The 16,896-nt window shown below is 48.3% G+C and overlaps 1 protein-coding gene across 1 annotated transcript in view; it reads left to right on the forward strand.

Moving 5' to 3' along the window:
* The first annotated feature begins 526 nt into the window (after positions 1–526).
* The window catches only part of ST8SIA2 (ST8 alpha-N-acetyl-neuraminide alpha-2,8-sialyltransferase 2), a 34,295-nt gene continuing 17,925 nt past the window's right edge, over positions 527–16,896 (forward strand). The window contains exon 1 of the mRNA XM_080982208.1: positions 527–1,037. Within this exon, the coding sequence (XP_080838334.1) occupies positions 928–1,037 (110 nt within the window). The 5' untranslated portion in view covers positions 527–927. The remainder of the gene's footprint in view (positions 1,038–16,896) is intronic.

Raw genomic sequence — 16,896 nt, forward strand, 5'->3', positions numbered from 1 at the left:
ACAATAAAGATTATTATATCGTATCGCTGGAAGAGCCCTGACTGCCAGATTACCATCAGCTCCAGACAGCATGAATAACGGGAGTCATCTAAAATGCATCACATTGGCTACCTCTGGTCTAGATGCTAACCCAAAAGGGAACACCCCAAACACTCAGCTGTCCTTAGAGAAGACACAAGTTTGAAGCCTCAATCTGCCAGGCATGGAAACTCCACTCTTCAAAGGAGAGGGACAGAGATGAAAACGGTGGCCTGCCTTACCAGGTTGTAAGGGGGACAACAAAGTGGATTTCTGACAAGTGCTCTCTAAATGGTTCTTACTACTGCTGGCCTTGTGAGATGTCTATCTACAGATGTGTTTTGTTTCTTGGGACTGGAGGGGGATTCCGCTGTGTGTGTGTGTGTGTGTGTGTGTGTGTGTGTGAGAGAGAGAGAGAGAGAGAGAGAGAGAGAGAGAGAGAGAGAAACTTTGCAAAGGCTGTAGATGAGGAGGGAGGATTGGAGAGGGGGAGGAGAGAGGGAGGGAAGGAGGGGAGGCTTCTCTCTCTCTCTCTCTCTCTCTCTCTCTCTCTCTCTCTCTCTTTCTCTCACTCATTCTCTCCCCTCTCAGTGTCAAGAAATCTTGGCGAGGAGGAGGAGGCGGCTCTGTCCTGGCTGGTCCCTTTCGCGAGGATGAAAGCCCAGCTTCCCAGCCTGGGGATGCAGTAGGCGGTGACCCCCGAGAGAAGAGGGAGCCCTCAACTTGTACTCAGCGGTGTGTGTAAGGGGTGGGAGTGGGGTCTCTCTTTCGGGAGATCTCCAAACTCCTGCGCTCGGGACCTTCTTCGCCTCTGGACCGGCAGAGGAGGCGCCCCGGCGGCTGCAGCCCAGCCGAGCCCCGCCGGTCTCTCTCTGTCTCTCTCTCCCTCCCTCCCTGAGCCCCGGAGCCATGCCGTCGCCGCCGCCGCTGCCCTGCCGGGGCTGGACGCTGGCTCTGCTCACGCTGCTGGTGGGGATCCTCATCTTCGCGGACATCTCCGAGATCGAGCTGGAAATCGGGTAAAAAAGAAACAATGGAGCCGGGTTCGATTCCCCCGTGCGTCCTTGCGCTCTGATCCAGGTGGCTCTTGTTGTGGGGGGCGCGATGGGGGAGGGGGCTAAGGGAAAACAGTTTGGGAGAAGCAGGGGGCTTGGAGCCGGGCTGGAGTAGCCGGGTGGGGTGGGGTGGGAAATCAAGCTCTGATTTGGTTCGGGCAGGGGGGCGTGGCGGAGGGGGGCTTGTAAGGTAGGGGACACTTTTAGCTCGGGGGTGGCTTTCCAAAAAGAGGGATCGATGCGAAATGATGCTGGCGGGGGGTTCACAAAGGAGAAGGGAAACCTCTGCGGGGGGGGGGGAGTGCGGTTACAAAGGATGGTTTTTCTCTGGGGAAGGAGGATGAGGAAGGGGGCGCGATGGAGTGGAAGGGGGGCTGCAAGAGAAGGAGTGTGTGGGTGGGCTGGGCGAGGGGGGGGGGACTCCGGAGTTTCTTTGTCTCCGCGCGCGCTGCCTCGGCTGCTAGAGCTCTCAGTAGCAAGGGGGGAGCGCTTTCGCTCTAGCCTCTCGCCGACCGAGCCCCCAACCCCTGTACCGGCCAGCGCGGGGTGAGGTTCGAGGGTGGGGTCGGGCTTATCAGCTGCAGTTGTTGGGGGGCTGGGGGGTTAAGGAGTCAATCGATGTGGGTCTTGGGGAGATCTGGAAAGCAGGAGAGGAGAGGGGGGCGTGGACCGGCTGGAAGTTGCGGGGGGGGGGGGGGAGAAACGGGAAATGAGAAAGCCGCCTTGGATACCAAGTCCATCTAGCTCCGTGCTGTCTGCCCCAACCGGCAAGAGGGAAAATTCCCAGCCCCACCTGAAGATGCCCCTGGGTTGAACCGAGGATCTTCTGCGTGCAAAGCAGATGCTCCACCACTGAGCTCTGAGCTCTGGTCTCTCCTCTGGGACACAGGAGAACCTCATGTCTTATTTTGATAGTTACAAGCTTAGTGGATCAGGGGGATGCTGTAGATGTAGCATATCTTTATTTCAATAAGGCTTTTGGCAAAGTCCCTCATGATATTGTTTGGTGGATTTGTAGGTAGTTGACTAACCAAACCCAAAGAGTACTCACCAAGGACTCCCCGTCATGGGGGGGGGGGGGGCATGACAAGTGGGTGCTGCAAGGTTCTGTCCTGGGCATGGTGTTGTTCAACAGTTTTATAAATGACTTGGACATTTCAATAGGGACAAGTGTAAGATTGTACAGTTAGGCAGGAATAATCAGATGCCCATATATAGGAAGGAAGACACCTGGTTTGCCTGTAGTATATGTGAAAAGGATCTAGGGCAGGGGTCAGCAACCTTTTTTAGCCATGGGCCAGTCCACCATCCCTCAGACTATGTGGTGGGCCAGACTATATTTTTTTTTGGGGGGTGAACAAATTCCTATGCCCCACAAGTCACCAAGAGATGCATTTTAAATAAAAGGACACATTTTGCTCATGTAAAAACACACTGATTCCTGGACCGTCCGCGGGCCGGATTCAGAAGGCGATTGGGCCGCATCCGGCCCCCGGGCCTTAGGTTGCCTACCCCTGATCTGGGAGGTCTTAGTAGACAACAAGCTTAACATGAGTCAACAGTGTGATGCTGCAGCAAGAAAAGCTAATGCAATTCTGGGCTGCATCAACTGAAGTAATAGTTCAGTTTAAGGGAAGTAATAGTACCATTATACTGTCTTATATCACACCACACTGAGTACTGTGCCCAGTTCTGGGCACCACAATTTAAGAAGTATATTGGCAAACTAGAACTCATGCAGAGGAAGGCAACCAAGATGATCAAGGGTCTGGAAACCAAGCCTTATGAGGAACAGTTGAGGGAGTTGGGTATGTCTAGCCTGGAGAAGAGAAGACTAAGAGATGACGCAATAGCCATCTTTTAAATATCTGAAGGGCTGTCATGTGGAAGATGGAGCAAGCTTGTTTTGTGTTGCTCCAGAGGGGAGGATCCAAACCAATGGATTCATGTGACAGGAAAAGAGATTCCAACAAAACTTGAGGAATAATTTCTGATGGTAAGAACAGTAGAACAGATGAGCTGGGAAGGTGGTAGACTCTCCTTCGCAGGAGGCTTTTAAACACAGCTTGGATGCCCATCTGTTAGGGTTTTCTTAGCTGTGATTCCTCCATTGCAGGAGGTTGGACTACATGAAGACTGGGGTCCCTTCCAACTCCACAGTTTTCTGGTTCTATGAAAGATACAGTTGCTCCTCTAGTTCAGCATTGCCTACGCTGAATGGCAGCAGTTCTCCAGGGTTTCAGGCAGGGGTCTACCCCACCAGGCCAACTTGGAGACCCCAGGGATTGACCTGAGACCTTCTGTGTGCGAAGGAGATGCTCTGCCACTGAGCTACATCTCTGCATCTTGGGATAGGGACTTGTAGAAGGGCTGGTTTCATGCAAGAAGTACTGAAAAGCTCCAGGTTTAGCACTTGAGAAATGTTGGAAGTTTAAAGTGGGAGACATGGATCCACCACACTCCATTGACAACAATGGCATTGTTGGCAAAGCTGGAAAGTGTTAGGCATCATGCTCAGGTGTAGGTAAAAGGTAAATGACCCCTGGACAGTTACGTCCAGTCAAAGGCGATTGTGGGGTTGCAGCGCTCATCTCAGTTTTCAGGCCAAGGGAGCCGTCGTTTGTCCACAGATGGCTTTCCAGGTCATGTGGCCAGCATGACTAAACTGCTTCTGGCACAATGGAACACCATGACGGGTGTCAGAGCGCACGGAAATGTCGTTTACCTTCCCACCACAGCGGTACCTATGTATCTACTCACACTGGTGTGCTTTCGAACTGCTAGGTTGGCAGGAGCTGGGACAGAGCCACGGGAGCTCGCCCCATTGCATGGAGTCGAACTGCCAACCTTCTGATCGGCAAGCCCAAGAGGCTCAGTGGTTTAGACCACAGCGCCACGAACGTCCCTCAGGTATATGTAGCAGGGAGGCAATAACCATTCATTGTACTTATCCTTTTTCTGCCCTAGTGCTTGTGACATGGATAAAAGCCCCTTTTGCAATGGTTCTCCCCTTCTCTGTGTACCTACTCCACACTTGTAGGACCCAGCCGTAGTGTTTGTTTTGAAGGGAATGTCTTAAGTAAGAGGAGACCACAATGCCCCAGGGCAGGTACTGAGTGCAATTCTCTCAATACGGAATACTAATTTCAGATCCACGTTCTTTAAGTGTGCATTAAATGTATGGTGCCTTTACAGTGCCACCATACATTTAAAGAACATTGCTTCCCCCAAAGAACACTGGGAACTGCTAAGGATGTTGGGAATTGCAGCTCTGCAACATATCAGTTATAGTTCCCAGCATTCCTCGGGGGAAGCCGCATGCTCCAAATGTGCTTTAAATGCTCAGATGCTGCTTGTAGGTTTCCAATTGGGGCAACTGGTTGGCCATTGTGAGAATAGGAGACTGGATTAGCTAGGTGGGCCTTTGGATCCAGCTGGGCTCTTCTTATGTTCTTGTGGACTTGAACTCCCAAGGGAAAGGCTGTTTGGGGGCATAGGAAACTGTCTTGTGCTGATTGAGACCATTTGTCAATCTAATTCAAGATGACTTCTGAACACCAGTTGCTGGCAATCCCAAAAGGGGAGAGCTACTGTTGTGCTCTGGTCCTGCTTGCAAGCTTCCCACAGGGGCACCTGGTTGGCCACCATGGAAAAGGGATGCTGGAGTAGACAGTTCTCTGCCCTAAGCCAGCAGAGCTTTTCTTATGTTCTGTCATTCTGGAGAAAAGGGTTGGGTGGATATCTGCTGTGGGCACTTCCTGGTCAGGGATGGGTTTGGCGAATAGTCAGGGAGGGAGGACAGAAGTTAGAGTCTCTCCACCTCTGCCTTAGATGTTGCTGTCAGTCTTGTATTAGGCTGAGTAGAGAATAAAATGAAGAGAGCTCTTCCACTTTCCTATTATTCTGTGATGGAGCGTGTGGTCCTGATTAGACCAAGGAGGGAGGAGCACTCCATCAAGTTGAAGGGGAAGCTGCTAGTCTAGATACGGATGGAGCAATGTGTAAAAATGTAGTTCTCAGACTGTGCCATGAGAAATCAATCACGTAATTAAAGACTGTTGTGACTCCAGAGTAGCCATTGATGCAGCAGACTGTCTGCTGCATTTTGGCACAAAACACCACCTTCTTCCTTCCAGTTAGGAAGCAGAGCAGTTTCTTGTGCAGGTATCCAGAAGGTGGACTGCTCCTTACTTGCCCTAACGAAAAGGTACACCTTTAGAGGTGCAATTGTGAAAAGTCCCTCTAGATATAAATCAGAAGGGAAGAGTCTCAGTCGTCAGGGAGAGATTCATGCCCTCCTACATTTTTCCAAAGAAAATAGGGACATCCTAAGGAAAAGTGGGACATTCAGGGATCAAATCAGAAACCGGGATGGCTTCTGTAAATTCGGGACCACCCCTGGAAAATAGGGACACGTGGAGGGTCTGAGATTTGGTACTTGCCAAACTGGAATGGGATAGGACAGAAGAACAGTAGAAGAGCCTCGTTGGGTCAGGCCAATGGCCCATCCAGTCCAGCACCCTGTTCCTTTAAAAATAATAATAATAATAATAATAATAATAATAATAATACATTTTTATTTGATTTTCCAAAATATAAACATACAACCAAAACAATTCCCAATCTAATTATCGATATTACTCTGAATCTCCTGACTTCCCCCCCATCCCTTCCATGGGTCCTATTGGTTCAATTTTCAACTACCTATCAATACTTCTCCAATTTTTCATCTTCCTAGGTTATCTATACGTTCTATTACATTACAAGTGTGTTTTAAAAAGGTAAAGGACCCCTGGCAGTTAAGTCCAGTCGCAAATGACTCTGGGGTTGCAGCGCTCATCTCACTTTACTGGCCGAGGGAGCCGACGTGTGTCCACAGACAGTTTTTCCAGGTCATGTGGCCAGCATGACTAAGCCGCTTCTGGTGAAACCAGAGCAGTGCACGGGAACGCCATTTACCTTCCTGCTGGAGTGGTACCTATTTATCTACTTGCAGTTTGACATGCTTTCAAACTGCTAGGGTGGCAGGAGCAGGGACCAAGCAACGGGAGCTCACCCTTTCGCGGAGATTCGAACCGCCAACCTTCCGATTGGCAAGCCCAAGGCTCAGTGGTTTACACCATAGCACCACCCGCATCCCACAAGTGTGTTTAAGATCCTGCTAATGTTTTGACTTGTTCACAATGATTTTATATATACATTATAAACATTTCCCATTCTTTTTTTAAATTTCGTGTCTTCTTGATTCCTAAGCTTCCCAGTTAGTTTTGCCATTTCAGCATAGTCCATCAATTTGATTTGCCATTCTTCTCTAGTTCGGGTTATCTCTTCCTTCCATCTCTGGCCTCAGTCCAGCCCCCTGTTCCAATCAGATGCCCCAATGGGAAACCTGCAAGCAAGACCCGAGCAGAAGAGCCCTAAAACAGTAAAATGGGGCATGCCCCGCCCACCGATTCCAGATAATTTGTTAATTGAGCATTCATCCTGATATGTTTGCAGGAAGGTTAGATGATGTTGCATCGAGCATCACTCCACACTTCCCAGGGCATTTTTCCATCACTTTCCGTATCACAAAAAAGTCCAATCTTTTAGGAAAGTAAGATTGTGGCACAAAAACCTCCCAATCAGCTTTAATCGCACAACCTAAATTTGTCCATGTGTGGTTGAATCCCACTTGAAAATAGTGACAGCCTGGAAACAAGCTATACTGGAACTTGATTGAGCATTTGTGCTGATTTGATTCTGTGGCAGTCATAAGACAATGAACACTCACCTGGTATTCATCCTGATTTGCTTGAGGGCTGTTTAGTCATTAGTCCCATTAGTAATTTGCTCATACTATACTTTACAGCAGATTTCCCTATCATTTTTCAAGCCGCCAGAAGTCAATTATTATTATTATTATTTTAAATGCATTTGTTGCACTTTAATTGTGCAAACCTACACCTACTATAGGCACTTAATCCCTCCCACATAGCTGTGAGACTGTGGAGATGGCTCAGGGTTTTAACCCTAAATCCGCTGGAGGGTTCTCCGTAGAAGGCCTTGGTCTCAATGACTGGGGAACCCATGACTTTCAAGATGTTTTTGGACACCCGTCAGTGCCTGTCAGTGAAGCCAAAGGAGCTGTAGATCAGAGAATCAGAGAATCACAGAACCATAGAGTTGGAAGGGACCTTGAGGATCATCTTGTCCAGTCCTCTGCAATGCAGGAATATGCAGCTGTCAGTTATGGAACTCGAACCTGCAACCTTGGCATTATCAGCACCACGCTGAAACATCTGGAGGCCCAGGAGTTCTCTACACCTGGAAACTTGGGTCGTCTAAGGAGAAGCAGGGCATCACTTCCCCATCCAAATTTCTGTCCCTCTCCCCCACCCTGAGAAAAATTACATTGTGTCCTAATCATTCCCCTTTATCATGAAATCAATTAGGCACTAGAGAGTGCCTTAGGAAGGGTGCCCAGTTTCTGCCTGGCACACAGCTTGCGGTTATTTTATTCCCGACCCACCCCCCAACAGCAACAAAAATTAATTCACCATCTCCTTCCTTCTCCTGCACCAGGATACAGTGTGAATGATGAGGCGCAGGTGAGGGAGGTTATCAGAGGGATAATAACCTGCCTTTGAATTAACCAGGAGCAACCACTGGAAGAGACAGGGATGAGATGTGAAATGGGCCGGGGGCCGGTTCTGGTCTGGCGGTCCCAGTGTAATGACAATCATGTCAGGCTATATTTATGTATAGGATGCTGGTCTCCCCACCCCCACCCCCCACCCCCGGTCTGCTCCCACCCATTCTCAGCAAGCAGACCTTTTAGATCCCACTTTCCACATTCTCCCTCTTTGTTTTCATGTCTTCTTCTCTTCCTTCCATGTTTCCTGGGGGATCTTTAGAGGCAAGGATGGGGAAGAAATTTGATCCAAATCCATCTCCTTTGCACTTTCTGAAGCACTGCACAAACCAAAACACAGCCCTTTTCCAAATTTCGCATACCTCCGAATTTTGCAATTGTATTTCATGCGTACAACAATGAATATACAGGAGTAAAGAGTTCTTTACTGAGTCAAACCACTGGCTTATCTAACTCAATAATATCTACAATGATTGGCTTGTGACTTTCCAGCTTTACCTGGAGATGCAAAGGATTGAACCTGGGGATAATTGTGTTTCAGTTCTCTTATTGCTTCAGAGAATGAAGATTAGGTAGTTTCACATTAAAATGTGAATTCCCGTGAACCAAATTTCTCCCCATCGTTACTTCTGAGCAGTAGTATTAGACTGGTGTATTTGTATCTGGTCATCACAGAACAAGTGAACTTGGAGCTGAATAAACCGCCACACAAACAGATGTAAAATGCCAATTCTCTCTGGTAAATTTCCCTTTAAAAAGAAAGATAAAATGTTAAAATGAGATGAAACAAAAACGAATGCTTGCAATTCTGAATACACTTATGTAAAACCTAAAGGCTGTGGTGCTAATTAAAGTCACTTAGCAGCATACTTGTCTGCTGGTGAAAGGTTTGCCATCAGCAAAACGTGGTTGCACACAAGAATGCATAAGCAGGTTTTCTGGTGACTTTGCTGTGCAGTAAATTTCACAATCTGTTGTGCAACAAGTTCCTTCTAGCACAACTGTTGCTTTGAATTCCTCTGCCGCTCAACATAAAAACTCACCTGTCCAATAGTGCAAGAGACTTTGTGCTAGCAGACAGAATATGGTGGACACAGCCCTGAATGAAGAAAAGCATAAAACAAGCATAATATTCTGAGTCTCCCTGGTAGGGTATGGATTTTTGCACTATAAAGCCATCCACCCCGGTTGTCTAAACCTGAAAGTTATGAGTTATCTTGCCTTCCTTTCAGGGCATAATTTGAACTGCAGGGGTCTGCCTCCTGACCCTCCTCCTCCTTATATGGTTCCAAGGGAAGAAGGAGAAGTTCTGTATAGCTAGAGCAAAAGGCAATTCTTGACTTTATTGGCAGAGGCGTTGCTAGAATTCACTGCCATGGCTTTGAAGAACGATTCGGCTCCCCAGAGAGTACCTGCTGTTTCGGAGGAAAGCTTTTTTAGACACCTCGTTGCCAGGCTGTGACAACATGAGCAGATGAGACCTTTAAACATTGATGTGCAAGGTCTCAAGTCGTCTTGGCGAGGCAGGAATATGAGGTTCCCCTTGTCCTGGGCAGGGGAGATCAAGTCTGGGGAGGCTGTGCTCAAATGGGAGATCCCTTCACTCAAGGGAGACACAGCTACTCTGCACCCCCTTCAGTCATCTTCCATCCTCCTCTCCCATGACATCTAGTAACACAAAATGTGTGACAGGACATGACTGGTTTTGCTGCTCCAGGAAGAGGCAGCCCAGGAAGCAGAGCTGATCAGGGTTGCTAAAAATGTCATGCAACGGGCTTTCTGATGGCTTACCACAGTCATGGGGTAGAGAAGCTTCAAGGCCAGGAGCTATGTGAGGATAGAACTTATGGGAGAGTGATCCTTTCTGCAAATACCCAGGTTTTTCTTTGCACAGTCTGCATCCAATTTGCATACATATCCATGGAAAGAATTAACATAATTTAGACAGAAGTACAACACATTGTACCTTACAGATCGTGAGCAGGTGAATTATACCTGTTCAGATCATATCCATAACAATAAAAATAATGTAATAATTTATTACTTATACCCTGCCCATCTGGCCGGGCCTCCCCAGCCACTCTGGGTGGCTTCCAACAGAATATTAAAAACACAATAAAACATCAAACACTAAAAACTTCCCTAAACAGGGCTGCCTTCAGATGTCTTCTAAAAGTCAGATAGTTGTTTCTTTCCTTGACATCTGGTGGGAGGGCGTTGTACAGGGCAGGTGCCACTACTGAGAAGGCCCTCTGCCTGGTATATTTAAAGTGTATATTTAAAGCATGCCCCCCCCCGCAAAGAATCCCAGGAACTGTAGTTTGTTAAGGGAGCTGGGAATTGTAGCACTGGGGGGATAAACTACAGTTCCCAGGATTATTTGAGGGAAAGCCCTGTGTTTTAAATGTTTGGTGTGGATGTGACCTCAGCTGTCTACCGTAGGTGCTGCTAAGTGCAAAAGGTTTCCACTCCTTTCATAAAGGTTGTGAATCTTTAAACCACACATGGATCAAACAGCTGTGCTGGCTGGGGCTTCACTCCAAACATCTGGAGGGCACCAGGTTGGGGAAGGGTGCCCTAGGCCACCTGTAAAGCCAAAATGGATGCACACACACATGCACACACACACACACGCACACCCTTTGCTCTTTAGCAAACAAAGGGCCCTTTCTCCTGGATTTCCTCTCCCTGGGACTGGCAAACAATAAAGAGACATGAAAGTGAGCTCCCTCTTCCCAAGGCCACTGAATGGCTGAGCACATAAAGATGAAAGGTCTGGGTGGGGATGCAGGGGGAGGGCAAAGGGAAGAAGAATCTGCTGAGGAAAATGATACACATAAACCAGCAGAGTGGATTCGGCTGCTGCCTGCAGCCTTGGGAAGATGGGCATCCGACTGTTTCTCAGAGTACTTATCAAACACTTAACTCCCAGAAGGAGCAATGGCAGAGATTGAAAATGATGTGAGGTGTCAAGTAAAGTAGAAAAGAAGCTACACATGGACACTTAGTTTATTTATTTGTCTTTTAAAAATACTGGGGACCTGAACTTTGATTTAAAAAACAAAATCTAAATGGTTCACAACAATTATACATACACAATAAAAACCACAGGTGGTTGGGTTTTTTTAGATCATCAGCTAGCTACCACAGAAACTGTTTATGTTGTCTGCATAAGCCTGAGAACAAATAAAAGTTCCCAGGAAAGGCTTAACTCGAAGTCACCTGCTGGATCTGTATTGACAGAGCACTAATGGCTCAGTTTCTTGGGGAAGCAGACTTGGGAAGCAGTGGATGACACGCCTGCACACGATCTCAGTCATATAAGGGTTCAGGGGGTCCCCTAAGGTAGCCCAGGCCTCAGTTGTTCAGAGCTTTGTAGCTTGATTCAAGGACCTTGACCCTGGCTCAGTAGTAGATGGGCAGCCAAGTACAGATGTTTTAACAACGGAGTCACATGTTGTCGGCCAAATGCACCCACCGGCAGTCTGGCTGCCTGGTTCTGCACCAGCTGGAGCTTCCAAACTAGACCCAAGGGAAGCCCCACAGAGAACACATTGCTGTAGTCCAGCCTCAAAGTTGCCAACACATGGAGTACAGTGTACATGTCCACCAGGAAGGGGAACCTGTGACCCTCCAGCTGTTCTTCAACTCCAATAGCCTTCCCCTCCATGAATGTGTCCAATTCTCTTTTAAAGCCATACATGTTGGAATCCATCACTGCCTCCTGCTGGAGGGAGTTCCAGAGTTTAAGTATGAGCTGCATGAAGATGTACAGTGGTGCCCCGCAAGACGAATGCCTCGCAAGACGAAAAACTCGCTAGACGAAAGAGTTTTCCGTTTTTTGAGTCGTTCCGCAAGACGAATTTCCCTATGGGCTTGCTTCGCAAGACGAAACGTCTTGCGAGTTCTTGCAAGTTTGTTTCCTTTTTCTTAAAGCCGCTAAGCCGTTAATAGCCGCAAAGCCGCTAAGCCATTAATAGCCGCTAAGCCGCTAATAGCCGTGCTTCGCAAGACGAAAAAACCGCAAGACGAAGAGACTCATGGAATGGATTAATTTCGTCTTGCAAGGCACCACTGTACTTTGTTCCATCTGTCCTGAATTTTCTGGCATTTAGCTTCTTTGGCTGTTCATGGCTTCCAGTAGTAGGGAGGAAACTTTTCCCTATCCACTTTCTCTATGCAAAGTATAATTTAATAAACTTCTAGTCCAGGGGTCTGCAACCTTTAAGACAAAAAGAGCCACTTGGACCCGTTTTCGAAGGAAAAAAAACCTGGGAGCCGCAAAACAAGCCAAATGTAAATAACCACACATTCTTCCCCTTCCCCCATTCTCTCTCTTTTCCCTGAGTGTATTTCAGATAGCAAAGAGGGGTACGGTACCTCTCATATCCATTTTTTGCAAAGCACCATGTGCATAGAGGGCATTATACAAATTAATACATAGAAAAGTGTCTGTCCCTCCCTGCAGTTCAACTCCCTCTCTTTTTACTAACAGCACATATCCATTCCTTCTGCTGGTGCAACTTTCTCATCATTTCTACATAGCAGCATTTATAAACCAGTGCCAGAGAAACTGGGTGAAAGGAAGGTGAGAGGGAAGAGATATGAATATGTGTGTATATGTATACATACATACACCTACACAATTACAGGTTTGAAGCCAACTTAAAATAAAAAGAGCTGGTAAGCAAAGGAATCTGTGGTGCTTTCCATGGGATCCGGGGACATGTCAGCTAATACTCTTCCCTTTCTTCTTCATTTGCTTGTCTCTGCAGCAAATCTCGAGGGGGAAAGGAGAAGAGCAGGAATTGCATAGGCACGAGAGAACAGGGGAAATCCCGCATGCAGGATTTTGGTGCCTAACAGCCCCCCCTCCCTCTGCAATTGCTCTCGTGCTCCCCCGCCTCTCCTGCTGGCTACCTCTGGACCCCCTCCTCGTCACTGACGTAATTCACCCTTTCCTCCCTGACAGGGAGGGCGGGCCCATTTTGTGGTTCACCTCAGGTGCTCTCCCTCAACTCGGCGGCCACTCAGAAGCAAGGCACGGAAAAGGATCCCGAAGCACCACCGCCACCCCCCCACACACACACACACAAACCCCGCCCCGCCATTTCCCTCAAGCGTGTGCGCTCTCTCTCCTTTGCCTCAGGTGCCTCGCGCATGGGGCTGAGGAGAGCGTGGCCTGGGTGGGCGGCTCTCGACGTCAAGCGGCGCAGCGCGCAGGGCCTGAGGGCCGGCGGGCGGGCGGGCGGGCTGCCGCGATGGCAAAAGGGAATGCGCCTGCGTGTGGATGCGCCTGTGTGTGGCAGGTGCCGGCGGTGGCAGTGGCAGCAGTGTCCACCTGAGGGGAGAACCGCCGCTGCGCCCTGGCGCGCCTTCCTGCCGCCGCCCTCCTCCTCTTCTTCCTCGCTCCCTGCACCATGAGGGAAGAGGCGCTCCGGAGCCGTGGCAAAGGTTTAAAGGAGCCACATGCGGCTCCGGAGCCGCAGGTTGCCGACCCCTGTTCTAGCGTGTCACTTCTTCCTCACTATTTTGAACGCTGCAACCTTTCCTCATCAGGAAATCACTCCATTCCCTTCATTATTTTGGTTTCCCTTTTCTGAACCTTGGCTGCCCTAAATGGTCTCTCCAGATGCAGATTACAGCTACAATGTACATTGAAAGTTCTCTTGTCACTTTCCCCAGGCTGACAAGGAACCATTGGTAAGCCCTCTTTGGGTTTGGTCAGTCATCCGCCAACACAAATCCGCCTAACAGTAACATTGTCTAGCCCACGTTTTAGCAGCTTTCCCACAAGGATATCACGGAGGACTTTGCCTAAAGCCTTACTGAATCCAAATACATTACATTCACAGCATTCCCCTGATCCACCAAGCTTGTTGTCAGAGCTGCTTCCAGATCCTAGCTCACAGAGGATCACGCTAGCCAGCGATCATTAAATAAAAGTCTTTATTGAGTTACAGTTTCCATTCTCAAGCTGCTGCGTGCAACTCTACGTCTCATGGTTAGATCGGCGAAGCTCCGTCTGAGTCTCCGCCCCTTGTACACCAACTTAATATCCTAGCCCTGCTCCACCTTTTCCGCCTGACTGTTCTTCTCTGGGTCCCTCTGCCCCCCTGGGTCTCTTCCTTCCGGGATTCTTCTGACGCCGACCCCCCGGACCCTCCTGTCTCCTTGCGCCGGGCTTTAGGACCTGGCTCCCTTTCCGGGCTGCCTACTGCGCCACCTTCCTGTGCATTTGAACTTGGCACGCGCGCCCAACCTTCCACCTTCCGTCTGACCGTTTCTTCGCTCCCCGATGGAGGTGTGGCCACTCCTGACTCGTGCCCTCCCCCCTGTTGTGAGCTGCCAGCGCTTGATCCCTGGCGCCCTTCCTCTTCCCTGCTCTCTGGCGGTGACGCTGGTCCCGATTTCCAACTGCTCCCCTCTGAGTCCCCTCTGGCTCTATCTTCCTGGGGTGTCCCCCTAGGCTCCCCCCTTGCCCTGGCCACTGGTGCTCCTTTCTGTGAATCTTCTGATTCACTGGAAAGACTCGGAGATCTCGGGTCGTCGTCATCACTCATCTTTTCTTCTGCCTCCTCCCCCTCGCTCTCTGTTTCCTCCCTTGCCCTTGCCTCTGCTCCTGAACCCCTGACACTTGTAATTCTCTCTCTCTCTCTCTCTCTCTCTCTCTCTCTCTCTCTGTATGTGTGTGTGTGTGTGTGTATAAAATAAGTTTAGTCTGGCATGACTTGTTTTTCAGAAACCCAGCCTGGCTCTTAGTAACCACAACTTCCTTTTCCAAGAGCTCACAGGCCACCTGTTTCATTATCTATTCTAGGACTTTTCCTGGCTTGAATGTCAAGCTGTCACTAGTTACCTGGCTTCTCTTTTCCCCATTTCTTAAGATGGGGACAATATTTGTCTGCCTCCAGTCTGCAGGGACATTACCTGTTCTCCAATGATTCTCAAAGATTATAGACAGAGGCTCTGAGATTACATCTGCACATTCCGCTAATACCCTTGGATGCAGTTCAAAGCAGCTAGGTGTTTCCTTACTGCCTCTTTTCCTATCTTGGGCTGCAGCTCCCTCTCTGCATCATTTATTATACTATCACCAGGTTGGGCACTGTTTTCCTTTTGGGAAAAGGCTGAGGGAAAGTAGGTATTGAGGAGTTCTGCCTTATCTCACTCGCTCAATAGCATTTCTCCTTTTTTCTCAAACAGAGGAAATAGTACTTCCTTATTCTTATTCTTCCTCTTGCTCTGAGCATAGCCAAAAAAACCATCATCATCATTATTATTATTTTTAACCTCTCTTGCAATCCTGGGCTCTAGCCCACCTGACCTTCTCCCTGCGAGTGTTGGCTAGTCATGTATACCCTACCTTTGTAATTTTCTTATTCATCTCTTCTTAAATCTCGGTTCATCCATAAATTCTTTATGCAACCACACTGGTTTCTTTAGATGCCTCCTACTTTTATTTCATATTAGAATTGTTTGTGAATGTGCCTTCAGTATTTCACCTTTAAGAAACTCCCATCCATCATGAGCTCCCTTCTCTTGGGGCATTTCTGACCATAGGATCTCAACCAGTAGTTCTATAAGCTTTTTGAAATCGGCATTCTTAAAGTCTTAGAGTGCACATCCCACTACACTCAGCTTTCTCTTTCCTCTGCAATACTGAATTCCAAGAGGACATGATCACTTCCTCCCAAGTTTCCCACTACTTCTACCTCACTGAGCAGTTCCTCCCTGTTGGTGAGGAACAGGTCCACGATAGTTGATTCGCTTGTTGCTTCTTCCAGCTTCTGGGAAATGAAATTGTCAGCAAGGCAACTGAAGAATTTGTTTGACCTTACATTCTTGGCAAAGTTTTATTTCCACCAGATATTTGGGTAGCTGAAGTTTCCCATGACTGCTATAGCTCTCCTTTTTGAATGTTTAGTAATCTGCTCTAGGAAGGCATCATCCAAGTCTTCAGTCTGGCTTGGAGGTCTATAGCAGACACCCACAGTAAGGTCACTGTTGTTTCCCTCTCCTGTAACAACCTTTTCAGACTATCCTTCCAAGGATTATTTGTGGAAAGCCACAACTGCTAAAGAGGTGTACAGCTGCTTTAGATATATGATCTGGATACGATCTTAGAGGCAGAGGACCTCTGAATATCAGGTGCTCAGGGTGGTGTTCAAACAATAGGAGGGACAGCTATGGCTTCCAAGCACCCTAGTCAGCTTCCCAGAAACAGCCGATCAGTCACTGTTGATACTGGAGTAAGGTAAAAGGTAAAGGAACCTGGACAGTTAAGTCCAGTCAAAGGTGACTATGGGGTTGTGGCACTCATCTCGCTTCAGGCCAAGGGAGCCAGTGTTTATCCACAGGAAGCTTTCCGGGTCATGTGGCTAGCATGACTAAACCACTTATGGAACACCATGACGGAAACCAGAGCGCCCGGAAATGCCGTTTATCTTCCTGCCACAGTGTACCTATTTATCTACTTGCACTGGCATGCTTTCGAACTGCTAAGTTGGCAAGAGCTGGGACCAAGCAACGGGAGTGCAGCCCATTGCAGGGATTTGAACCGCCGACCTTCTGAGCAGCAAGCCCAAGAGGCTCAGTGGTTTAGACCACTGTGCCATCCGCTTCCTGTGGATACCAGAGTCAAGGGGCCCTTAGTAGGGTGTCCACATAAGCATCAGCCCCCCAAAATGACACACGTGTGTGTGTGTGTATACAGTGGTGCCCCGCAAGACGAATGCCTCGCAAGACGAAAAACCCGCTAGACGAAAGGGTTTTCCGTTTTTCGATGCGCTTCGCAGGACGAATTTCCCTATGGGCTTGCTTTGCAAGACGAAAATGTCTTGCGAGTCTTGAGATTTTTTTCGCCCCCCCCTTTTTCTAAGCCACTAAGCCGCTAATAGCCTTTTAGCCGCTAAGCCGCTAATAGCGCTAATCCGCTAAGCCGCTAATAGGGTTGCTTCGCAAGACGAAAAAAGCCGCTAGACGAAGAGACTCGCGGAACGGATTAATTTCGTCTTGCGAGGCACCACTGTATATTCAATCAATCTTTATTATGGTCCAGAGACCCAACAAATCATTACAAAACAATACACAATTCATACAGCCTACCTCCAGGTTAAACAAACATATTGTTCATAGTGTATATATATATGTGTGTGTGTGGTTCTGGTACTGCATACCCTTGACTAC

This window comes from Podarcis pityusensis (assembly GCF_964106645.2).
Source record: "Podarcis pityusensis genome assembly, chromosome: 14".
Lineage (NCBI taxonomy): Eukaryota > Metazoa > Chordata > Lepidosauria > Squamata > Lacertidae > Podarcis > Podarcis pityusensis.